We start from the raw sequence: 27,078 nt of genomic DNA on the forward strand, positions 1-27,078 counted from the left end.
AAGAGGGCAGAGAAACTGTAAACGGTGTGTCTTGGCGATGCCCTCCCCTGTTAGCTCGATATTAGCCCACTAGCTTATTGAGCAGCGTTGCTTTTTACCGCTGGACCGGTGCCACAAATAACTGCCTTTTTGCTTGTTTAATTGCCCAAGATTTGGACCTTATTTCCCTCGGAATTATTGTGCAGCCATTGAGGTATGTTTTTGTAAGCAAATATGTCTCTATTGACTTACTTTAAAGAATTATTGTAAGCTCTTTGTCATTATTGTATTTTATTTTTTAATCGTGTGTTCAGTTGGACAGTGACAAATTAATAGACGTCAGTTTTAAGAAGAATTATGGTGTGATCAGTGTTACCTCGGGAAGTAATATCTGTCTATGTAATTTTTTTTACTATATTTTATTAATTTGACGTATAATACTTTTTTGCATAGTTAGTTTGAGAGAGGGTATGTAGGGGTACTTAAAGGGATAATTCCGACCATAGACTTCATAATGATATTGACGGGACACATTCACCAGACACTGCACTACGCCTTCAAGTAGGGGGCCGTCCCACACTCCGCTTCAGTCGGTCGAAGTTATTCTCAAACAAATGCAGCGATCCAACGCCGGATTTAGGTTGAAAAAGTACGAAAGCTGTACCACATACAAACAGGAAGGCTTGTCTCAGGAGTGATTTGTTCGAGGATTCAAGGTAAGTATTATATTTTTCGTACCATGTATGCATTTTGAACAAAAAAAAAAAATTCCAGAAATTAACCGCTACGGCATTGGTGTCATAATTGGCAATATTTACGTAAAATAAATGCTAACTGCCCGTTTTTTTTTTTTTGTTTTTTTTTTTTTGCTTTTAACCAAGAATCGAGACTGTCTTTTAAACGTTCATATTTATAAAGAATTCAGGGATTTAAGCATTTATTCCCAACAATTTTCAAAGTAAAAAACTCTTTGTAGTGATAAGGCGGCGCCACAGTGGCTTAAAGACTCGCAACACATTCGACATATTTACGTAAAATAAATGCTCGGTTCTTTGCTCCTTTAACAAATAATCGAGACTGTTTTACGTCCATATCTATAAAGAATTCACGGATTTATCCATTTTTTCACAAGAATTTTCAATGTAAAAAGTTCTTTGTCCATGTTTCCACTTGGTCAGCTTTGACAGATATAGGCGCTCTATTAATCGGCCCCGCGCCCCGTCAATATATTATGAAAGAAATTCGGGCTACGTTGAACAACGTCGGCTACGTAGGAACGGAACTCGTTCATAACCCAGGACTAACTGTATAACTCAAGGAGAGACATTTGTATTCACTTGGTAATTGTGCCGTCTATGTCCGAAATGATGATACGGTCGTCCCAGTTCCACAAATAGATGGCGGCCTCACAGCGACAGGTTCCCTGGTACTGAGTGGTCACACTAAATATCACCTTGTTGGCTCCTTCGCGCAGATTTAGGTTCTCCTGTTTAGAAAATAAAGTGACAACATAAGTTCACTCTCTAAAAAGGGTGATTTGAGAATGAATTTCAATGCATGTCCCTCACTTTAGTAGAGAAATATTGCCACAACTGGAGTGGTGCTAGTATTAAATTGTAAAAACAGTATTAAATTTCAGACCTAAGAAGACTACTACATGGGAGTGGACATCCTAAAGAAAACAACACACTCTTTTTTTCACACACACACAAAAAAAAACAGAAAATGCTGCAATGTCATGAGTTTTATTTTTGCCACTATGGTAACATTATGTATATCACAGATGACGTTATGAAGACAACTAGAAACTGTTTTTCACTGAGGAAAAAATGTTTGTCAAATACGGTAATTTTCGGACTATTAGCCGCTACTTTTTTCCCCCTCATTTTGAATTAGCAAATAATGTCACTAACGCCACTTATAAAAACAGCTCGGATATTTTACATCCATTCAAAGAGAGATAATCTGCAGGATGACACAAAATGACATCTATCATAAGCATTTGTTAATGCTCATGATAGAGTAATGTCTAGGGTTACAGCTATCGATTATTTTAGTAGTCGATTAATCGATGAACTAGTTAGTTCGAACAATCAAGTAGTCGGATAAGGAATATGAAAAATTAAAATACCTGCGCTGAGCCTCAAACTATATTAAAAAAAAAAAAACTGATCTATGTACGACAAAAGAACAATGGCTAACTTACATAGCAAAAGTCCGCTAGCATAAATGCTATAATAGTTCAAATATTCCGACCAAAAAAAAAAAAAAAAAAAAGTTAACTATACCAATAAACTAAATTACAAATGCATTAAAAAACATTAGCTCAGACAAAAACTTGGCTTATGTTGTTCTTAACATGGAGCAGCTGGATTCAGCCATGTGAAATAAGGCAGTCTAGAGGGCAGTGTATCCACCCAAATCGATGAAACTAAACGCAAACACTCTAAAAATAAACCATCACAAGGCCACTTTAATTAAACGAATACTCGAAGCAGCAAAATTTAATTCGAATCTTTTTTTCTAATCGAACACTCGAGTTAATCGATTAATCGTTGCAGCTTTAGTAATGTCTTAATTATGATGGTCTTATGGCAGTCTTATGGCGCCACTGTCAAATGAAGTGTTACCAAATACCATAACTAGCAATTGATGAAACAATTGGAAGAGTAATCGAAGAACTAATTAGCATAGAACATGAATTTTGATTGTTATTTACATCTGTAGCGCTGCAATGCATGCTAGGAGGCATGTTCAATGACAACAGTGTTGACAACAGGTGTCAGCAGAGGTTGACGGTCTCCCCCAAGGGAGCAGTGATGGCCAAATGAAGCTTCTTGAAGCTTTGCAGCCAATTGGTTAAAAGCTTCATGGTGGTTCATTTGGTCTTATGATGCGGCCGTCAAATAAAGTGTTACCAGTTAATAACTTAGGTGTAAATATCCCACAATACAGTGAGAACATCTGCTGGTTATAGTCCAGTGCGGCTTATCTATGAATAAATGCCATTCTTGTGTCAAATTTGGTCGGTGGCGGCTCACAGTTAGATGCTCCTTATAGTACAAAAATTACGGCAAACCATGTGTCTACTTACTATCTGTTCAGATGTCAGGCGAAGTGATTTGCGGTACAACTGAGTGAGACAATGAGTGGTGCGAAGTGTTTCTGTTGACAGGCTAGAAGAAATGATGGCTTTTTGATTTGCTGCAGCAACACTTTCTGCATCACACAGCGCGTCTCTGTGTAAAAAAAAAAATACACACATGTGTCAAAAGACTGACAGCTGTTGCAAAATATTTTTCCCCAATCCTTTCACTAAATAGGTCAGCCAAAAAATATTTTAAAATCTGGGTGTGTACCTCTACAAGACTACCCAAAATGTCAATCAGATAGCTCAGAGTACTGAGCAATAATGAATGTAATTTAGGTTCAGTTGGGTTGAAAAAAATGTTACGGCAGCTAAATTATAAACATGCTACGGGTGTTTCTTTGTCATTGATCTTACGTGACTGCGCTAGGATCCCCACGCAGCATTGCCTCCTCATCCTTTTTTGGGGGCTGAAACACCAAGACCCACCAAGAGACAAGTTCAGTACATGTTCAGGGAAATTTTAAAGATAAAAACAGCAACCTGATTATTGTCTAAGTCACGTCTCCTCCAGGAAAACCACCAGCGGCCAGACTTTTTGGGCATCTTGTCTTTCACTAAGCTCTCAACAGTACTCTAAGGATAGAAAACACAAAACCAACATTAGTTCTATTACAATTAATCATTAGGCGTTAATCTTGTGTTGTTATGAAACATTATTAAAGAATTTAGTAAGCTTGATTAACGAAAGGCCCTTCTGTACGGCCTGATTTTCTGGTCGAATACAAAAAACACATGTTACGGTAACTACAACTTAAGCTACGGCTTAAGGCCTTGTCGAAAAACCCTAGGTATTTCGAGAAAATAATTGTTTTCAATGGTTTGGCCTATCATAAACATGGAAATGCACATTTCGGGCATTAAAACCGAAAATTTGAAAAACCGCCGACCAAATTGAAGATTTGCGAATTCTGTATTTGTTATGTCTGCTTTTGTATATTTATAACCGGAGATTTTCTGAGTTTTTTAACAATCGCACTGTCACTGCCAGTGACGGATGCTGGTCTTCAATGAGAAGAAGCTCAAAGTGTATCGCCTGACGGATGCTGGTCTTCAATGAGAAGAAGCTCAAAGCCCTGTGAGGGCTTTGTGACGGTGGAAGAGCTTAGCGACACCCGGTGCTCAGCAGAGAAAGAAACTAGATTGCCAGAAGTCAAGTCTCCAAACACGAGCAGCTACAAAAAAAAAAAAAAAAAAAAAAAAAAAAAAAAACAGAAATAGAAGCTCAAATTTTCACTAGTCGTTTTTAACAAAGCAAGTGTCGCTAGGGTGATGATGAAAGTCTCCGGTTCAACTCAGAATGGAATGCTAATTGAAAAATGCCTCGCGTGGATGGATGTTAATACGACAAGATCACTGATTCGCTCATTTCACTGTCAATCAAAAAGGGATTCGGCTTCAGACAGATCATCAAATCATCATGCAGGGAAGAGAGCGTAGATTATATTTGGCAGAAAACACTCAGGTTACTTGAAGTTCCGGTCTGAGAATCCCAATTTGGCCAAATTTCAAAATTGTCCTATATGCATGTGTGATACATCATTGGAAAGCTTAAAATATCAATTTTCTGGGGGAAGAAAAATTTTGAGCAGGAGGGCATTTAAAAAAATATATTTTTTTAAACAGCAAAACCCTAACTGGAGGTGAGAGCACGCGAGAGCATAATTAAAGACGCGATGATTTTATCGAGATATTATTGCGTATTTACCTTGTTTCCATCCAAAAACCATGTAGCATGCATCATCGAGTGTCAAGACACAGATGTGAATGGCCACAGCCGGATTTTGGTAGATTTTATGGTTGAAACATGGTCATGTAACAGGGGTCGCGATGCAGAAAACACAGACATCACGGAGTGGTCGAGATGTTCTTTTTCGTATATTTACTAAAGATGTCCCGATCGATCGGCATCACGTCATTTTGAAAGTATCGGAATCGGCCAAAAAATATCGGACATGCCTTTTTTTAATATATATATATATCTTTTAATTAAACCGTTTTCTAATTATATTTAACGTTACAGACAAAATGTCTTACACTCATCCAGAGTCTTTAGTTTTGGCTTAAAGTAGGGTTATCAAATTTATCGCGTTAACGGCGGTAATGAATTTTTTTTTAAATGAATCACGTTAAAGTATTTAACGCAATTAACGCATGCGCTGCACGACCCACTCACACATTGTTGCGTTCAATCTATAATGGCGCCGGTTTACCTATATATAAAGCTAAAAGGCCGCGTAAAATGAGTAGAGTGAATTTTGGCAGCCTTTAGAGCCTTTTTTTAATTGGTTAAAGCCTTACAATCCCTCTCCCAACAATTACAAATATCATGGGAAGCAATGTGGGGAAGAAAGGTAGTAATAGATCTTTTTCTTAACTCTTAATTTGTCAACGCAGAGAAGATATATCAATTGGTGCCACTACGCAGAGTCATGGTTGCACTTCCCATCATGCATTTGGGCAGAAAAGGTAAATGGCTACAGTATCATTTACTGAAAGCTCAACAAATACACTAGATGGCAATATTTAGTCACAATATACAAAGTCACATTTATCCTTTAAGAATTACAAGTCTTTCTATCCGTGGATCCCTCTCACAGAACGAATGTTAATAATGTAAATGCCATCTTGAGGATTTATTGTCATAATAAACGAATATAGTACTTATGTACTGTATGTTGACATACTGATGTACTGTACGTATATATTTGTCCGAGTTTTATTCATTTTTTTCTTAATGCATTGCCAAAATGTATATGATCGGGAAAAATTATCGGGAATGATTGGAATTGAATCGGGAGCAAAAAAAAAAGCAATCGGATGGGGAAATATCGGGATGGGCAGATACTCAAACTAAAACGATCGGGATCGGATCGGGAGCAAAAAAACATGATCGGAACAACCCTAATTACCCTTTTGAACTTTTTGTTGTGTTTTTAAATTTTTCTTTGTTTGGATCGATTATTTATCATCAAACATACCAGGGAAAATGCAACAGTAACAAAAATAAAATTAAGCCATCGTTATGAGGTAGATATCCATGACTTTTAACAGACACAATTTTTTTCATTGTGACATAATTTGATTAAAAGTTTAAAATATGCGAGTGAATAATTTTTTAAAGTCGTTTTTTTTTCTACGAAATATTAGACGTCAATGCAGAGGTTGCGCTAGACATTTTCGTTGTCTGTCATTTTGACTGACAGGGTCATAAAAATCCGGTCATAGTCTATTTTTACCCGTCACTTAAATTTTTAAAATGATAATGATGACATATTCAATAGTTTAGTTTTTATTTATTTTTAATTAATATTGTAACGCTTGCTTGGCGGCGAAAAATCAGACACGGGAGTCGTGGTATTTTTCTCCCTTTTTACTCTGCTTACCGCCAACAACTCCGCCCCCAAAGAAAAAGAGGCAACGATATAGACCCCAATCACCAACGTCACACAATGATCTTAATTGTGGTTGTCAGCCCAAAATATTCTAAATATATATTAAATGCATCTTACCAGATATAAAATGACTACTACATAGTCTGTGGTGATCGTTTGGTGCCCAGATTTCTTGTCGAATTACAGCAGTCCATCTCGCTCTCATCTTCGGGTCTCTCAGAATACGGTAGAACTTAAGTCTCTCCGTCTATCTTCTCTGTTACAGCAACCAACCGCCACACACGCCTTCACCATTTTGATTATTAATATTAACGAGCAGAAAAACACGCCGTAATAGGAGGCATGTACGTAGCGGTAATGTGTAAACATGACGATATGGCGGCTCCAGTCAGGGGGGCGGAGTTGTGACGTCATGTGATTGGGGTCTATACACAGGTGGCAATCTTGTCCATCAATTGGATGACGCACTGGCACACCGGGTGCACCAATAAGAACCTTGCGTTGATGTGTCAATCACGGTGCCGCCGCCAGACCCCGGTGACGCTACAATATTCTGACAGAAGAGCCAACGACGTCATGCATTAAGAGACAATAGCTAATTAATATGCTAACTCGCCACCCTGTGGTCTGGGGTGTGAATTGCAACCTGTCAAAATGACGGACGGACTTCAGCTTTTTCCGTCACCGTTTTAAAAAACCGGTCAACGACGGAAAATATCCGGTTAACGCGACCCCTGCGTCAATGAATGATTCAAAACGCAAAATGACAGACATGTTGAATAAATACCATAATAAATTTAACTAATTACCTACTTTTTATGGTTGGGTTGAAACAAAAGTGGTTGCGTGAAGTCTGTAAACGGGGGTTTCCAGGGTAAAACGGACAAATTAAAAATAGTTTGGGGATTTAATGCACCATGAATCTGCTATGGCAGTATATAGACATGTTGTTCTATCAAATACAACAGTTCTTATGGCTTAAAAAACAGCAGTTTATTTTAAAGAGGGGTGCAAGAGCAGAAACTGCTTTTTGAGTCTTGTCTGTGTTTTCAGCTATACGTAGATTTTTTTTGGATGGAGCGGCCAAAATACTCATTTTAAAAAGCCCTGCTATGTGTGAACAAGGCCTAAATCAAAATTATTCTTTAACAAAACAATCAAACCTTGGGTAAATTCTTCTGGAAAGCGGTCAGTGACAAGATCATTGGAGCAGCCACTGCCCAGTTATAATAACTGTTAAAAATGAGCAAAAATGTAAATACATAGCAATAAATAATATCACATTCATGATGAAAAGAGCTTGAAAACTTACTTGGAATTGATACATATCACAAGACTAGGATCATCAACGATTCCTGGATTGTTGACAAAGTCTTGGTATGACACTAAGTGCTCCAAAAACTTATCTGGACAAGTAGCAAAACACAAATTTGACACTATCCATCACGCATGAGCTGAAATGTGGTTATCAGATCACTCAAATTCACACTTACCTTTGGTGATTTGACTGGTGTCACCTACGCATCCACAGAGGGACATGCTGACTTCTGTTGTGTAGGACGCAGAATCTGACAGGTATTCTGTACCACTATCCAGTGCACCCATAGATTGCGGTGATTGACTTCCTGAGCCAGAACCTCGCTCTACAACAGGAGGGGAGGAACGCTCTGTTTCACTGCAGAAACACCAAAAAGTCATGGAACTGGATTTATCAAACACAGAATACTATAAATACTGTATAGTATATAAGCATAGAAAAATGGCTCACACTATTTAAGTACCACAAAGTTGATACACTTCAAAGTTGTGAACTCACAAATTATGGCTGGGCGATTTGGTCTAAGTACTTATCACGGTAAATTGATCAGATTTACCTCGGTAACGATAAATGACGATAAATTTGCCCAAGTGGACTGTTATTCATTCATTCATTCATTTTCCATGCCGCTTTTCCTCACGAGGGTCGCGGAGGTGCTGGAGCCTATCCCAGCTAACTCGGGGCAGTAGGCAGGGGACACCCTGAACTGGTTGCCAGCCAATTGCAGGGCACAAGGAGACATACAACCATTCACGCACACACTCATACCTACGGACAATTTAGAGTGTTCAATCAGCCTACCATGCATGTTTTTGGGATGTGGGAGGAAACCGGAGTTCCCGGAGGAAACCCACGCAGGCACGGGGAGAACATGCAAACTCCACACAGGAAGGCCGAAGCCCGGGATTGAACCCTTGTGGACTGTTATATAATTTGAAAATCTGAATCAATGCATGAAATACAAATTAACCGTTTCTCGGTGATTTATTTGCCAGCTTTCAATTTACCGTATTTCACAAGTGTACATTCAAAAAAATATCTTGCAAACAATAAGCATTCAAGTATGAACATTTATAACAGCTTGTATGACTTGCACAATGTACAATATTATAAATATCAATAGGGCCACTGTGCAAAAATGTCATTGTGACACAAATGACTAACAACGAGAGGGGCTTGAGAACAGTACACTTCAAACAGAGGACCGAGTTTCAGACAACTTATTTTTAATGGCTGCTGTGGCATGATTACTCAACACAAGTGTTTACTTCAGGGTTTTCTGAAATACACACAGACATGGAACACCCCCCACCCCCACACACATTAAGCTATACTGCTCTTACTCTTATGCCAATGAAACATTTAAGATTTTATAATGGCAGTAACGACACAGAATAAAGCAAGCACATGCAGAAAAATAACTGTGGCCATTAAACAGTCATATTATAGGCTACACTTTTGGATTATACTTTATACTGAATGTGTGTACCATCATGAAAGTTATCAGAGAAATCATCCGCACACAAAGATACAAAACGCGACATACTGATTACTAAATGCAGTCCTGTGCCCAATCCACTCATTAAGTTCAGCCACTTCAACAAGGTTAGAGCCGCTGTCGCAGGTGGTAATGGAGACTTCGTCCTTCTCGAATCCAAAATTTTTCCAGACATAAGACGCCGAGGTCTTTCTTGGCACCAACACCACACTATGAACGTTGACCAATGCTATACTCAAAATGCCTGTGGCCTGGCTACCAGTACCCGTTTCACTATTATCCAACTCCATCACGTTCAGTTGTAAAATTAGCCGCTTGCGTTAGCGTACCGGACTTCTGTTTGTTTGATTACACGATACCACGTGAGTTCAAACGTAAGCACACTGGCTGCTTTCTTAAAGTGGAATGAGCATGGCCGAAAAGACTTTCTTTTTTCCTTTCATTAAAAAAAGGAATTTACCGACATGGTCAAAATTACGTCGGTCATCGTGAACCATCTCGGTAACGGTAAATTTTTGGTAAACCGCCCCGCTCTATCACAAATGTTGGGATGCAGCTTAAATCTTTATCTATAAAATAGTTTTAGAAAGTAAAAATACTGATGTGAAAGCTCGAAAGAAAAAAACTGGTCAATGCATTTCATAGGGTTAAAAGGCATGTTACATTTGATACACGGGAGAGACTTTTGTTTGTATGTACAAACTCTACTTTTTTCGGGTCTTCATCAGAGTTGCAGGTGAACTGCAAACTATACTGGCTGTCTTTGATTGGTCACAGGCCAAATGCAGAGAACATAAAGGACAACTCTTCACAAACCCATGTACAATACAGGTACTCCCCATGTTATGAACGAGTTCCATTCCTACGCTTGCGACGTAACCCGAATTTCAGCCTAAATCGGAATTAACCCTTTAAGTACCCCAAAATAACTATCCAGAACGTCTAAAAGTATTGTATTTTGTTTAATGATGGAGGATACACTGCCCTCTGTTGGCAGCGTTGGGTCTGGCTGGACTGTCGCCTTGTATGACAGAAGCAGACTCAGATGTCTGACATGGATAAAGGATAGCTAAGCTTTGGTTTGGCCCACATACGACGGTAAGTTGTTTCAGCTATATGTTTGTGTATGCATTTGTACTTAAATTTACAGCTACGGTTTGTGTGTTATGTGTGAACGATATGCTATGAGAATTGTAAATACGTTAGCATTTAAGCTACCGGACTTTTGTTAGGCAAATTAGGCTAATTTATTCTTCTAGATCTACAAATTTATCAGACTAGATGTACGTCTGAACGCCAATTGTTTTGTGTCAAGTATCTTATTGTTAAAATGTCGTGTAGTGTACATGTCTGGTACAGTTTTACAAACTGTCGAAAGTGAAGGAAGCAAAAAGCTTCAAAAAGCACAATCGCCTTGTTTGTTGTCTGTAAAACTGAACAACAGAACACGTCATATTAATGAAGTAAAAAAAAAAACATACTGTGAGGTACAATATGGTACTGTTTATGAGACTAAAAAAAAAAAAAAAAACATACAAAAAAAAAAAAAAAAAACGACTAGAGACAAAATGGCGGACGAGACTCTGGCGTCGTAAAGTCGAAATCGCGTAAGTCGAGTACGTCGTAACCCGGTGACTACTTGTATTTGGGTTTGATACAGAAACCCTTCGACAACATTCAGGTTTAGTACTGAAACCCGGTATCAAACATTTAAGATTGTTTACAACACTTCGAAATGATGCATTGTTGGCCTTTAGCACCTTGATGAGCGAGCTGTTAAACTCCACAGAATGCTTTAGTTCTTCGACATCTGTTGTCAGTTACTGGAGTAAATCAAGCTTCTTTAGTTGAGTTTAGTTTTATAAATATTATAAATTCACTGACACCACAGGATTCCATTTTGTTTGAACTCAGCTTAGCTCAGGTGTTTGTAGCCGCCGATTTGTTGTTAGCAATGACACATTTCTGATAATCTGTGTCAATGTAGGCTTGCGAATCCTTTATAGGCTCATAAACAGGTAAATCCAGTTTTATTTAGGTTTTAATCTCTATCAAACTTTTTGACTTGAGGGGTAAAGCTCCGCACTTTGTACGTCGGCTATCTTAAAATGTCTGTATTGAACTTAGTTGAGACTGTTAAAACCTTGAGAATTTTTGGGCCATGTGAAGTAGATTAACAGATGTTTTCAGAAAATTTAACTCATTGACTGCCTTTGACAGCAATACACAATCCCGTTGACTTGGAGGGATGACATTAAATGGTTATGTTTAAATGCCAATGAAGATAGACATTGAAAAGAAGGCTTGATTTAAAGAGCCCCTTTACATGGTACGGTAGCAGTCGTGAGCCAGTCAGCTATCAAAAGCACAGTGTTGTGAAAAATACATACTGACACCTCCTTAGAAACTGCATTAATTTCTAAATGTACATGGATTGTTTACGAGGTATTAAAATTGGCTTGTTGAGATAATAAAACATTGAATTATGATAAATGTGCAACAAAACGGAGGGACAAATACTTTTTCACACTACTGTACACAAACATTTAGCTTTATTTTTCTTACCTTTTGGGGAAGTAGAGAGCTGCAAGCTCAGGATCAAGTGAAGTCAGATCATCCAAGTAAATGCCTGTTGGTCCCAGATGATGGTTACGTTTGCCTACCAAATGCGTGAACTTGTTAAGGTTGTCACACATATTTGAGACTGAATTCCAGATGGGCACAAACATGATCATTCGAAACTCACCCTTCTTTTTGTCTTGTTCTTGATTGTTAGATTTTTCGGAGAAGTTTCCTAATTCTTCAGCAGTTTTCCCACTGACTTCATTGTCTTTAGCGTCATCTTTTGGAGAAGCAAAGTCTGCCACATCAGGTCTGCCATTCTCTTTCACGCTCTCAGAGCAGGGATCTATTCCACGGTCACCCTCACTCACAGGGGTGCTACTAGTGTAGCCTTGTTCCCAATGCTCAGTCTGCTGAATATTTGAGGATGCTGCACTAACTACACTTTCGTTGTCTGGGACATTTGTTGCGACCTGAGTGTCTTGGCTTTCTTTACCTGGTTGACTTTCTATATTAGTTTGTGCATCCGCTGTATCACTTATGCCACTAACATAGCTAATATTGACTGAACTGTCTGCATGGGCAGAGATTTCAGAGTCATCCTTCTCTGAGCCACTTTTTGATTGGTCACAAAGGGTTAAACTGGTCAATGTATGGTTGTTATCAAACGTCAGAGGCATTGTTTGTAAAGCATAGTTACTCAGGTCTAGTGACTGAGTCCTGGGTTGTGGTCTGACCACAGTTACACGGCGCACTCTGCTAAAATTGTTCACAGGCTCATTGCCCATGTCAAATGAGTCTTGCCTCTGAATAGTGCGAAAATGAGTTTCAGAATGCTGGATTTCCACTGAGGATCTCTCAGAGTGGCGTGGCTGTAAAATTGAAAGCAATGATAATTTTAAATATAGAACTTCTATGCGACACATAGGTCTGTTAGTACGGGCATACCATGGGAAAGCCACCCCAGTTCCACTGCATCAGTACTCCAGAAGACTCATGGTTTTTCACCACAAGTTCAGAGTCACTCTTAGGAGAGGATGGACGGCTGTCGAACACACTGCTTAGATAAGGAGAAATAAGTATGGTAATGTTTCTGCCTGTCAGTTTGTATCATATTCAGAAAGGAATCTTTCCTACTTTTCTACAGGTGACTGGTCTCCATCTGAGTGTCGGTGAGCATCTCTGACCTCCAGCTCCTCCTCGGGTGGCTCCTCAGACAACGAGTAGTACACCGATTTACTGTCAAATAAAAGCAAAGCATGGTGACCTCAGAGAGATCCTATGTAGTTTTCTCCTAATTCAATCTTCTGCCATTTCAATTGTTATGATGTCATTTACTGCCACTAAATTGGTTATATCGTAATGAAGTGGTGTTGTTTGGCTATTTGTTTGTGTAAACCACATTACAACATTAATCTACTAGTAATACTGTATATTATATGCTAAAAGGTTGTTTTTGGTCATTTGGTAATTGGCATGTTCCGGTTACCGGTTTAAAGGTCTACCGTGGTATGAAAACGTCACGGTTTCAAGACCACTAAAATTTTCCGTCATACCGTAGTACGGTATAAGCTATTTTTTTTTGGTCCCAAAAACGCTGCGAGAAAGGGCTTGGAGCGACAGCGCTTACCCCTCCCCCTCCGGTTGCTGCTCAGTCCTGTGTGTCGGTCACACTGTACCGACTGTCAAAACTACACCTGAGCTTTTCCCCCCTCCAAAAAGACAGTCGCTAGTATGGTATTAGTATTAGTATTTCAGCTATTGAAAAGATATAGACGGCTGCAGCTTAGAGGAGGAAGGATAGCCAAAGTGCAGGCAACACCTCCAACATGATTTCACTTTAACGTGACCATCATCCGTCACTTTGCACAAGATTTACAGTAAGTCTGGCTGTCATGAACGTTTCCCACTAACTACGAGAGTTCACTCCAGCGTGTTTCATGTGCCTAGCGACGGTAAAACAAATACTGTAATGTAAGCTTGGTAACAAGGCTATTAATATGGCTAGTTAGCATGTCAAAAAGGATAGGTTTCCTCACTATCCTCACTATAAGCGTACTTTTGTAAAATCTTCCGCTATTGTAAACATCTGTTCAAAATAACATTCCCATAATACAGCCTGTGGTGTTTTTTTCTCTGGCGACTTTCTGTGTTGAGTAGGTGTGTGGGTGTGCGTGTGCATAATGTGTAAATTGATACGAGTCATACACACGCGAGTTGTCTCTTACGCTTGCTCTCCAGTAATATTCAACTAATTAATATTAATAGTAGGAGTGGTATATTAACCCAGAAAAGGTGAACACACTCACATTCCTTCATCATAACTTGGACTGAGAGAGAAATATGTATAAAAAGGGCAAGTCTCTAAAAATGATGAGATTGAGCTTTAAATTTCCTGATATATACTGTATATATATATTTAAAATTTTATTTAGAAGTGTTTTTACTTTTTTATGGGAAATAATTATCTTTGTTCTATGTTTAGCAACTTGAGCTGTGGCTGTGGGTTTAGTCTGTAAGTTCTATTCATTTCAATGTTATTTAAGGTATTTCAGTTATTTATTTTTTTGTTATTTTATTTATTTAATATTATGTTCATGTCGATGTTAAATTTGTAAATATGTTGTGAAATTTTTTTTAAAATCCTGTTCAATGGATTTTTTTTTTTAACCCATAGATACATCTCAAAATAACAATATTTTTGCTTAAGGTTTTCATAGCGTCAAAATCTCATACCGGCACATGCGTATTTGGTACCATTATAAGAGCAAAAATATTAGGGCTGTCAAACGATTTTATCGAGTTAATCACAGCTCAAAAATTAATTAATCGTAATCAATCACAATTCAAACCATCTCTAAAATATGCCATATTTTTCTGTAAATTGTTGTTGGAATGGAAAGATAAGTAAAGTAGTGATTGAAAATACACCACAAGGTGTCAATGGCGAGTTTTAAATGAATTAGAGATCTAGCCAAGGCAAAGTCTATTTTGCATAGCTCTTTTGATTGGGAATTCCAGTTCTCTTTACATTGAGCGCTTTTCTTTTTGTGAACATTATTTTTTTGAGAGATAGGAATATTATTTTTGTTGTGCCTTCACTAAATGGTAGTGTAGTGACTTAATTGTTCCGCCTAACTGCATGCTGGGAAGTTGGGTAACCCTGACTGTCAGTGGTGGCTGCCAATGGTATACAATATGTTCTGCGTTGTGTTCAATTAAGCGTGTTAAGAAAAAGATCGTCTCCTGCTACGCCCAAATGCATGCTGGGAAGTTGGGCAACCATGACTGTCAGTAGTGGCTGCAAATGGTATACAATATCTTCTGCATTGTGTTCAATTAAGTGTGTTAAGTAAAAGATCGTCTGATCGTCAATGAACGCCTGTATCCACTCGCATTTCTCCGCCTTTTCGCTCCCAATGTGCTTAAACGGCGTCATTGTAAACTGTTTGAGGCAACGCACTAATGGGTCATTCCGTGCATTAATTGCGTCAAATATTTTGACGTTGACGTTTTAATTACCGCCCGTTAACGCAATAAATTTGACAGCCCTAAAGAATATATGTTGAAATTTGTTATCTTTCAAGTTTGATTTAAATAAACAACCAGCCCCATGTGATGCTGGGGAAGACAAATAATAAAAATATAAACTTGGGTGACAAGGAATGGTTCCATCTTGACTCAAACCACACACTAAATTTTTTATTTGGGTTTGAATCAAAATTTCTAAAGCACATGAGCCACCTCTTAACCACAGTAAACAAAAATAGTTTTTCATAAACCTGCTTAACTAACAAATTACATAAAAATATAATTTACCACTTATTAGGGGAGCACAACAAGGAATAACAAAATCTGGTTTGTTCACTAACCTGACTTGCAACTGTGTGGCATGGTTTTCTTTATTTGGACTATCTTGTCCACTATGATCTTTGTCCAATTCCTTGTCCTGTTCATCTGAAGAGGAGATGCCCTCTTCTCTTTGGTGACTATCTGAGCGCGCGCGTTTCCGACGACGCCTCTTCTTGCGCGTTCCGGAACCAGAGACTGAGGATGCTTCGGTCGTCTCTTCTGGGTCATCAAGAGGAATAGGGGAAGTGCAGAGATGGGCAGGGACTTCCGTCTTCAAAGAAAGAATACGTTCATGAACAACAAAGCAAGCCTAGAACTAATATTATACCTTTATATATAATACATGAAATCAAATCTTTAAGGCTGGATTTAGATTGCATCTTTAAGTGACTAATTTTTATCTATTGCCTATAAACATTAAATAGAGCTGCCCAGAAGTCCTGAATGTCCTGCTCATAAGGGTGAGCTGCAGCTTATTGCATCTTACTTGAGGACATGCAAACGAAACTCGAGAGAGCTGATATTGAAACCTCGAGCCTTAGAATATTTAATCCACTTGAATAATGTGGTGTAAATCCAGCCTGTCGTATCTGTACATCTTACCTCCAAGTTTTCATTTTGTTCCACAAAAAAAGCTTCACCATTGTCCCCCAGTTTCATGTGCAGGTCAACTGATTCTCCATTTATCTCAATGTCCACCTAAAGAATAGTGCAAGGCATCAGTGAAACCAAAAAGAGATTTTAAATGTAACAGAAGATCTTAAAAGAAAATGGGAGGGATCTTGAACTTACAATTTTCTCCTTGGAGCGAAGCACTCCCAGTTTGCCAAAGCGGACATGAAAAGGTGAACACTGGAACGACCCATCAGGCTGTCGTACCACGATGACATCTATCCCTCCGGTGAGAGTGGCAGGGTTGAGGCCACTGTACAGCTCTTTGACCGTCACATACACAGTCTCTGCCAACTGGCCCACAATATTCATGGTTTGGGACTAGACAGTGAAAACAAGATGGGAGAAAACGGTAAGAATGGAAGCTCTATTGTTTCATATGTTGTCCTTCATTGACAGCAAAAAAATCCAGTAGGTAAAGTCATTAGATGAACCAATATGAGAGTTGTCTAATAATGAAAATATGCATATAATTACACTGTTTAGTTAAAAGAAAGAGAAAAAAATACAATGGAAGAACTTTCTACAACATATGAATTGCCTGTGGTGTTACAGGATTTCTGATAATAACAGTTCGGGTCAGGAATAAATTAACGACTCAACAAAAACATCAAGCCAGCTTTCAGTTGTTTGTCTCGGTATTCTGAAAACAGACTACATTCTCCACAGCAAGCCACAACAGGCTTAAAGAAGCGACTCCACAGCTTTGCAAAGGGGATTCTAAAACCATTTCTTCCATTATTTTGGACTGCCGAGCATTTTCTGTTATTGTACTTCATTACCAATGAATTAATTTTTTGAACTTACAAATTAAAAATATTGTGAATTCAAATATTCACTCCTAAGTCAATAGTTACCAACCACTGCTCTGCTACATATTAGAGTGAATTATGATCCAAATGCACTTAATATACCTGGAAATCATTTTATCTTTATCATAGATTTTCAAAAATAAAAACTAAAAGCAGATTTGGAGCCAGTGAAGGCTTTTGCATTTGTCTCTTTCTTTGACTTGTACAAGTAAATCTGTTTTGTTTAAACGTAACTAGTGCTGCAACGATTAATCGATTTACTTGAGTAATTCGATTAGAAAAAATATTTGAATTAGATTTTGCTGCTTCGAGTATTCGTTTAATGAAAGAGGCATTATAATGGTTTGTTTTGACAGTGTTTGCATTTAGTTTTATTGATTTGGGTGAATACACTGCCCTCTAGTGGCAACAGTGAATAAGATATTGACTCATTTCACATGGCTGAATCCAGCTGCTCTCTGTTAAGACCAACATAAGCTAAGTTTTTGTTTGAGCTAATGTTCTTTTAATGCATTCGTAACTTAGTTTATGGGTATATTTAGCCGTTTTTTGTGGGAATATGTGTTTGACCCATTTGTTAAGAGCATTGTACAAAAAAAATGTTAGCATTTTATAGCATTTAAGCTAGCAGACTTTTGCTATCCAAGTTAGCTAATTGTTCTTTTGTTGTACTGAGATCTTCATTTATTTATTTTTTAAACGTTTGAGGCTCAGCTCAGGTACTTGAATTTTTTATGTTCCTTATCAGATTACTCGATTATTCGAACTAACTAGTTCATCGATTAATCGACTACTAAAATAACAGCAGCAGCCCTAAACGTAACAAGTCCAAATTTCACTATTACTAAGTGATTGTCTGTTTAACAACAACACGTGTCATATATTTCAAAAGTCAAATCTTACCCACAGTGAAGGATGCAGATGTTCCTTCTCAAGCAGGCTGTGATTCCTTGACCTTCTCTCTGCCATACCACACCACAATTAAAGCACACGCCAGCACCTGCTGGTTGCCTAGGTTACCCGGTACTATTTTCCCCACATTATTAGGCTCAATGATAACTTTTGGTTTGCGTCAATCATTCCAAATTAGGACTGAAGAAACAATAATCCCATCGACTCACTATCTTCAGTCTGCCGTCACATCACTGGTCAAACCAATGAGTTACAGTGCTCCGTGTGTTCAAGGCAAAATGGTTTATGAGAGAGTCCTAGCATATTCAGTCAAACTCTCGCTTCCTTTGTGTTGCACAATTAACTCCACGCACATAGATACCCTCTGTCTAGTTTGTACTTCCTCACTGGCGCTTCACATGACAGCCAAACCAGCAATTTCTGAGAGGCTTAGACAAGCTATTCAAACTGGGCTGGCATGGAAACACAGCACACACGACTCATCAGTCAGTTAGGTTCTGGACCTGACTACAGCTCTCCGACCGATAAGACATGAGCGATCAAGCAGTGGGAATTTTTGCAAGATCTTGGTCCATTGGAGGTGGAGTCAAACAAATATTTGGCACATGACATGGACGCTCCTGCCAGCGTAAGAAGACCACTTCACAAAGTAAGACGATTGAATGTAATTTAGGCATCTAACTCAATCTTAGCTGATTGTGTGTTCTGCAGGTTCACGTCTGTCGATTTTGGTCACTGACTGAACGAATGACTACAGAAACTTCCAGCGTAGTGAGACCGGGATTACCGTGGTCTGCTGAATTCAATGGTAATCACACGAGGTCAGAAGAAGCCTTGTACAGGAATAAAAATAGGGGCAACTGGAGAGTTATAAAAATGCCCCTAGTGCTTGTATAAAATTTCATCAATAAGCATCATTATGAGCATGATAGTTTTGTCCATTTCATTTCAAGCCTCAAATTGAAGACCCGAAGCCTCCCGAAAAAGGACATTGAACTATTGCAAATTCATAAATCACTTACTTGCTAAGTCACCTACTCACATTTTTTTTTTTAACCTTTGGAAACTACTAGCTTAAAAAAATTCACAGAATAAATTCTAAAAAGTGTTCAACATTAGTAAACAGCTTGTATAAAAGGACTGATATAAATAAAATTTACCAACAGGTTGGGGAAATCGGGTCAGCAACTTAGCAACCTTTTTTTGAGTACATGTATAGTAGCTCTAATACCAAAACGGCCATTAAATATCAATATGTTCCCATAATCGATTCAAATTGCAACAATCGTCTGGCACCTTCTCAGCGTTATTTAATCTTTACAAGCTCCTCCACATGGAAAAGGAAGCAGTTTGAAGGGCACGAGTGTATTACTCATCTCTATTTTCCTATATTGTTTAAACTAGGAAAGTCCCGATCGCATACCGTAATTTCCTGAACATAACGCGCACTCCCCCCCCCCCCCCCCCCCCAAAATCAACTTGTAAAATCATGGTGCGCATTATAAACGGGCACATGGATGGAGACAGAAATATATATATATATATATATATATATATATATATATATATATATATATATATATGTATATATTAGGGCTGTCAAAATTATCGCGTTAATGGGCAGTAATTAATTTTTTTAATTAATCACGTTAAAATATTTGACGCAATTAACGCACATGCTCCGCTCAGACAAATTTAAATAACAGTGTAGTGAAATGCCAACATGTTAATTGTGTTTTATGGAGTTTTGCCGCGCTCTGCTGGCGCTTGGGTGCGACTGATTTTATAGGCTGCAGCACCCATTGTGTAAGTAATTATTGTCATCAACAATGGCGGGCTACTAGCAGTGTTGTTAATCTTACTGAAAAAAGTAATTAATTATAGTTACAAATTACTTCTCCCAAAAAGTAATTGCGTTAGTAACTCAATTACCTGAATGTAAGAGTAATTAGTTACTTGGCAAAGTAAGATTCAAGTCAAGATTTTGCCGATTTAGAAGTATTTTAGATAAAAAGTTACTTAGGTTCGCTAGGAAGGTTCTCTACAACAGAGCCGTCCTAAAAAGTCACTGCTTTAAGATGGCGGCTGTCTACTAACGCATTTAGTGCCACGTCTGTCATTTTGCATCTAGTTATATCTATATCTATATCACAGTACATGTGTTATCTACCATGTCTACCATATCTACCATAACATGCGGGCGTAGTTTGTAGGCTATCGGCGACAACATGTATTATTGGAGCTACCTAGCATCGCGTTTGCTCGGCGTCACAACTTTCTTGCCTCCTCCCAACTCCTGCTCTTTTCTGTTGTCTCGGTGAGTCCGTCTCCCTCAGACTTTTTGACCAATATAGTAACGCATAGTAACGCATGCCTTTCCGTCCTCAGTAACGGTAACGGCGTTGCCAAGATGAGAAAAGTAATTAATTAGATTACCCACTACTGAAAAAAATAACGCCGTTAGTAACGCTGTTATATTGTAACGCCGTTATTAACAACACTGGCTACTAGTTTATTTATTTGAAATTTTTACAATTTTTATTGAAACGAAAACATTAAGAAGGGTTTTAATATAAAATTTCTATAACTTGTACTAACATTTATCTTTTAAGAATTACAAGTCTTTCTATCCATGGATCGCTTTAACAGGGTGTTAATAATGTTAATGCCATCTTGTTGATTTATTGTTATAATAAACAAATACAGTCCTTATGTACTGCATGTTGAATATATATATCCATCTTGTGTCTTATCTTTCCATTCCAACAATAATTTACAGAAAAATATGGCATATTTTATAGATGGTTTGAATTGCGATTAATTGTGATTAATTACGATTAATTAATTTTTAAGCTGTAATTAACTCGATTAAAAATTTTAATCATTTGACAGCCCTAATAACCGATTTTTTTTTTTAATTGACACGGCCACGTTGTGTTGAAGAAACGTATGCGGCGATCCGTTGCCGACCATTACGGTACGTGACATCACCATTTTGTTTCGCTAATACTTCGGCCGAATGATTTCGTCTGTGTTAAATTCAGCTTTTTTCACTCTTCATAAAGCACGGAATTTAGCTTCTTGAACTCATTTGAGTCAACGTTTATTGCAGCTCCGCAACTCGGACCATAACAAACATAAGCACACAGACTTCCTGTGTCCGTCAACTATATCTGTCCCTCGGGAAACTCAAACCCAAATAACAATAGTTCCTATTGTTACTGTCGTGTCGACAGCGATGTGCTCTCACGGATTTCCGACTTACGTTCTCACTTTCATTTTACCGTATCAATCCATGGAAGAAACATTTATTGATCATGATGAAACGAGCAAGTTATACAGCAGCCTTTAAAAGAAAAGTCACATCTGTTTTGTTTTCTCCTAGATTCTGGTAAGTTGGAGAAGTTGTCAAATCATATTATTGCCGTAAATATTGTCAGTTTATGGTCATGTTTTGAACTACCAATGTGCTATGCTTGTGCTGTGTTTCACCAGTCAGTAAAATGACATTTCTGTATCTGTACACGAGCTCTGTTTTCTTGTATTCTTCTATTTATTGGTGCTAAAATTAGGGTGCATGTTACAAACGGGTACAAAAATTTTCCCTAGATTTTACAAGTAAATTTGGGGTGCGCATTATACACGGGTGCGCCTTATATTTGGGAAATTACGGTCATTTTGCACCTGAGTCGAGTCACCTGAATTTTCTTTTTTTTTTTCATTTGAACAAAAGTTCCAAACATGTTACAATACTGTACCGTTTACAGAACCTCCTCTTCCGCTTTTTCTACAAGTGCTGTGGAGTAGTGCTGCAACGATTGCGCGAGTAATTCGATTAGAAAAAAGCTTCGCATCAAATTTTGCTGAATCGAGTTTTCGTTTAATTTAGAGTAGCGTTGTGATGTTTTTTTTTTTTTTTTTTGTAAGTGTTTGCATTTAGATTTACTGATTAGAGTGGATACACTCCCCTGTAGTTGTAACATTGAATATGACATAACTCATTTAATATGGCCTGAATCTAACTGCTCCCTGTTAAGAACAACCTCAGGTAAGTTTTTGTTAGAGCTAATGGTTTTTTTTTGGGATGCAATCATAAATTAGTTTATAGGTATTCCTTTAGCGGCAACAGTGAATATGACATAACTCCAACTGCTCCCCTGTTCAGTTTTTGTTTGAGCTTATATTTGTTTTTGTATTTGTAAATTAGTTTAAAAGCCCATTTATTTAGAATTTCATTGTGGGAATATGTGTTTGAATGATTTATTAAGAGCTTTGTTTTAAAAAAAAAAAAAAAAAAAAAAAGCATATTATAGCAATTAAGCTAGCACACATTTACCTTGCAAGTTAGCCAACTGTTGTTTTGTTGTACTTAGATCCTCATTTATTTATTTTTTAAATACCATTTGAGGCTAAGCTTAGGTATTTTAATTTTTCCTAATGAAAGTGGAACTCTGCATAGATTGAAGAAACCCTTAGGAATTTTATTTTGAATTAGCATATAATGCTCTTTTTAAAGTGCAATCTTCGCAAGCCAAAATAAGTTATTGCAAGCTTAAACACTTTGTTTCATTCATTTTAAATCTCCAAAAATTTATTCTACAAGGCATTAAATGTCTGTAATTTAATTACTCGATTATTCGAACAAACTAATCAATAAATTAATTGATTACCTAAATAATCGATTGCTGCAGTCCTATTGCGGAGAATAAAACGTAGATATTTTTGTTCTTTTGGCAATGCCATGGTATTTCTGAATTATTTTGTTACTTTTCAGCTCTTAATTTTTAAAATTATTTTTTAAAATTAAAAACCCGATCCATTTCACGCGATTCCAATCAGTCCGATTTCCGATCACATAATCAGATTGGGGACCTAGTTTAAACACTGCGATGGTCACACAAACTGGCCAGAGAACAATAAATTAAAATTAACAATTTCCAACAATCGAGCCAATAAATTACATACAAAATCAAATACCCATCCTAGTCTAAATAGTTTCTGTGGTTGATTTCAAGCATTTAAGGCTTCATTGTTATACTGTTATTACATTCACTTCTCAGTAGACGCTCATCAATTCGTAATGCCCATTTAATGGCAATACGACTCAGATTGGCAATTTATTTAGAACGGCTTCTAATCCAACTTTTTTTGTTTCACTTAAACCCATGAAGATCAATCCATTAAATAATTGACAGAAAATTCCAATTATTTGAACTTTGGTGGTCCGTTGCCCCCCCCCCCCCCCCCCCCCTCATAAATATGTATTTTTGATACATCAAGTCATATTGCTCAAAGATTTTTTTTTTCTGTTTTTACCTGTGCTATGCATGTGTCTGAGTGCATACAACACGTTTTTCATGGGGGAAATTTGCTCACGTATCAAACACTTGTTTGGTACTATATTAGCATAGTATGTATACACAACACAAACTACAGTCATCCTGATTGTGTTTGAACTCTACTCTCGGCGTACAACAATACTTTTTCAAACTAAATAAAATTATGTATTAAATGATAAGATAACTTTATGACACGTCCTGTATTACAATATTGCGAGAGCAAGTTTATGATGGCTATTCACTACATTTTCAAAGGCATATGTCATATGTAAGCGGCAACGTCAACAATCGTCCAAAATGTTACAGTAGCAAGCTAACGTGAAGAAATTCGGAACACACTGACATTTTAAAATCTGAAAGTGTAGGACAATCAGAAACTGTTAACTCGCTTACCACAGGTGAATAAAGTGTAACTGAAATATCACCTTTCGGGGCGACGTTCAGCTCGTAAAAGTGTCAGCCATGATCCTGGATACTTCCGGGTGTAGTCCCAATGCACGTGACACAAGCAGCCAATGAAAAGCCAGAAAAGCGTGTAGACCGCCCACTATTTTCATATGTCAACAAAAAAGTGCCTTTGCTGAAGACAAGTATGATATCGTTTTTATCTCAGAAAACATTAATGTAAGTATTTTATACTAGGTTGGCATAAATATATTACTCTCCAACAGGAATAGCTTCATAGTATACAACACGCCATTTTTTTTTTTTTTGTTATCTAGGACCTACTTGGCTCGACCAGGCGTTTGACATAACGTCACTTTTGCTCAACCATCCTTTTGTTTTTGTGTGAGTCAGACTATGAAATCATACTTCTTTGTCCTGAACTCTGTGACGAAAAAATATTAAATATAGAAAATATAAACGACATCAATAAACACATGCATAAATGCAAACAAAGTACGATTTTATTTATTTATATGAACACTTTGGAAGAAACCGTGTTTTAAGGTTACCCATGATCGCGGTACTTGGTTAAAACAGTATTGTATCTGTGTGAAAGTTTCAAAATATGATAGTTATCCAGCAGAGGGTGTTACTGGATCTGTAAACTTCAGCTCTTTCAAAGAATTGTTACAGTACAGTGCTTGTTGGCCCTTTTTTTCAAGCGAGAATTGAGGGGGAAGGTACACAGGACGATATCATGTATAAAATAAATTTTAAATTGTCACAAAAAGATGAGTACTTTTCTAAAATGCCGTTTTGGACAGGACAGGTTTTATTCGCTCCAAATCATTAAATTATGGGAGTGAAATCTAGTAGTAGAATAATAAAGTTGTAGTAGCAACTATTCATACAGTGGTAATAGCCTAACATCTTTCTACTATTAATTAGCTCCACTATACTTGAGATTTTAATTTCTGGTGTAGGATGCTAGTCACTTGGTTTTGTAAATGGCAGTTATCTCTGAAATCCGTAATATGTTTGATTGGTGACGTGGCTAGGCATGTGCCGGTATGAGATTCTGACGGTATGATAACCTTAAGCCAACATATCACGGTTTCACGGTATTGCAATTACAGCTCTAAAATGTGTTAGTTTGGGGATAAAAAGAAAAAACATTTCCTTTGAACAGGATTTTTAGTTGTCAAAACATTAGCAAATCTGAACATAAGTAAAATGTTAAGTTGAAACAAAAATAACAACAACAACAAAAAAAAACTGAAATATTATAAATAAAATGAAAATAAATGCAGTGCTTTAGGTGAGCCTAAAGCCAAAGCTCAAAATTATTAGCATCAGAAAAAAAATAATTGAATTATTTTCCATAAAAAGCACGTGTGTATGACTCGTATCATGTTTACATTATACACACACTCTTTTTCAACAAAGACAGTTGCCAAAGACAAAATAAGCACGTTTTACCTCCGCTAGACACACTAAACATGCTGGAGTTAACTCTCGTAGCTTATGAGAAACGTTGATGACAGTGTTTACTAACTTTTAATTTTGTATAAATTCGAAATCATATTGGAGGTATTGCCTCCTCGGCAGCCACCCTCTGCAAACATGTTTTACATGTCGGTTCGCCCTCCTCCTCTGAGCCGCGGCCGTCTGTAACTTTTCTGTATATGTATTCCCAGCGATTTCGTTTTTTTCAGTGGGGGTGGAAAGGTTCAGGAGTTTCACCTCCTCCAGCCATTGGGTAGCACAGCTGACTCTCTGACACGGAGAAACAAATGGTGGGGGAGGTTTGAGCCTTGCAGCTGCAATTGATTTCTCACTCCATTTTTGGGACATAAAAAATAGCTAATACCATAGGGATGGTATGACGGAAAATTTTTGCGGTTTTGAAACCATGACGTTTTTATACCACGGTATACCTTGAAACCTGTGATCGGCACATATCTAGGTCGCGTGGCATTCCTCCATCACTAGTTAAGGTGCTCTTGAAGTGATCTAGTAATACTGTGCAATGATTATCACATTGAAAAAGCAAGAAACTTACTTTGTTGTGTGTATTGATTTCTGATCAGTCATTACCAAAACTCTCCTATGTACTGAATGTATTGTTTAGTCTTACTTCAAAATGTTAGGCGCAGAAATTTCATCAAACCCTGTCCAATAGCCCATAAAACTATCCTGTCCATCCATAATGTAGGTAATGGAGGCAAGGCAAGGCAAATTTATTTATATAGCACAATTCAACACAAGGCAATTCAAAGTGCTTTACATCACATGAAGATCATAAAAATCCCATTTAAATCAATACAACGCAAAAACCAAGACAATCAAAAAATAAATAAATAAAAATAAAACAAAAACTACTACTAATAATAATAATTGAAATCAGCTATGGAGATAAGCACAAGAGGAATAGAAAACAAGTAGATTGAGCGTTTTTAGCCCTGATTTAAAAGAGCAAATAGTTTGAGCATACTTCAGACGTTCAGGTAACTTGTTCCAGAGGTGAGGAGCATAATAACTAAATGCTGCCTCACCCTGCTTGGTTCTTGTTCTTGGAACATGCAGAAGACCGGTTCCAGATGACCTTAGGGGTCTAGATGTCTCATAGGAATCTAACAAGTCAAGCATGCATTTTGGTCCAAGGCCATTAAGTGTTTTGTATCGTCTATTTTTTTTTTTCTAATCCGAAATTTTCATTTAATGTTCTAATAAACTTGAGCGTCTGTAACGAAAATTCGATGCATTTTTTAACCGCTGGATTGAGTTGAACTGATTATCTATTTATTTTTCTGTTCATGCATCCCTTAGGGTCAGTATTATGACCGTGAATTGTTTTTCTCTTTATTGACAATAGTCAGTCAGAAAAAAAAAAAAAGACCTTCTTTCGTTCAAATGCCATGACTTGCCCCATATATACACATGGCGGAAAACACTCAGGTGACTTGAAGTTCTGCTCTGAGACCCCCAATTTGGCCAAATTTCAAAATTGTCCGATATGCATGTGGGATACATCATTGGAAAGCTTAAAATCTCACATTTCTGGGGGAAGAACAATTTTGGACATTTAAAAAAGATAAATATTTTTTTTTAAACAGCAACTATCTGCAGGCGAGAGCCCGCCAGAGCAGAATTACAGACGCCATGACTTTAACGAGATATTATCGCGTACTTACCTTGTTTCGA

At 37.5% G+C, this 27,078-nt stretch overlaps 1 protein-coding gene across 5 annotated transcripts in view; it reads right to left on the bottom strand.

Annotated features, from left to right (window-relative positions):
- Window positions 1-23,976, bottom strand: part of LOC130921953 (phosphatidate phosphatase LPIN2-like) — a 29,328-nt gene extending 5,352 nt beyond the window's left edge. Inside the window, exons 1-16 of one of the 5 annotated variants that reach the window (XM_057846346.1) lie at window positions 23,913-23,950; window positions 18,140-18,198; window positions 16,545-16,745; window positions 16,356-16,451; window positions 15,773-16,023; window positions 13,038-13,139; window positions 12,849-12,957; window positions 12,085-12,772; window positions 11,904-11,997; window positions 8,016-8,197; window positions 7,835-7,928; window positions 7,686-7,755; window positions 3,611-3,703; window positions 3,485-3,537; window positions 3,074-3,218; window positions 1,317-1,465 (exon numbers count right to left, since the gene is read on the bottom strand). In XM_057846346.1, coding sequence (XP_057702329.1) covers window positions 1,317-1,465; window positions 3,074-3,218; window positions 3,485-3,537; window positions 3,611-3,703; window positions 7,686-7,755; window positions 7,835-7,928; window positions 8,016-8,197; window positions 11,904-11,997; window positions 12,085-12,772; window positions 12,849-12,957; window positions 13,038-13,139; window positions 15,773-16,023; window positions 16,356-16,451; window positions 16,545-16,736 — 2,318 coding nt within the window. In that variant the 5' untranslated portion in view covers window positions 16,737-16,745; window positions 18,140-18,198; window positions 23,913-23,950. Of the gene's footprint in view, window positions 1-1,316; window positions 1,466-3,073; window positions 3,219-3,484; window positions 3,538-3,610; window positions 3,704-7,685; window positions 7,756-7,834; window positions 7,929-8,015; window positions 8,198-11,903; window positions 11,998-12,084; window positions 12,773-12,848; window positions 12,961-13,037; window positions 13,140-15,772; window positions 16,024-16,355; window positions 16,452-16,544; window positions 16,746-18,139; window positions 18,203-23,880 lie in introns of those variants that run through there. The other 4 variants (XM_057846344.1, XM_057846343.1, XM_057846345.1 and 1 more) reach the window with 4 other exon arrangements.
- Between the last annotated feature and the right edge of the window lie 3,102 nt (window positions 23,977-27,078).

The sequence above is a fragment of the Corythoichthys intestinalis genome, chromosome 9, assembly GCF_030265065.1.
Source record: "Corythoichthys intestinalis isolate RoL2023-P3 chromosome 9, ASM3026506v1, whole genome shotgun sequence".
Classification (NCBI taxonomy): domain Eukaryota; kingdom Metazoa; phylum Chordata; class Actinopteri; order Syngnathiformes; family Syngnathidae; genus Corythoichthys; species Corythoichthys intestinalis.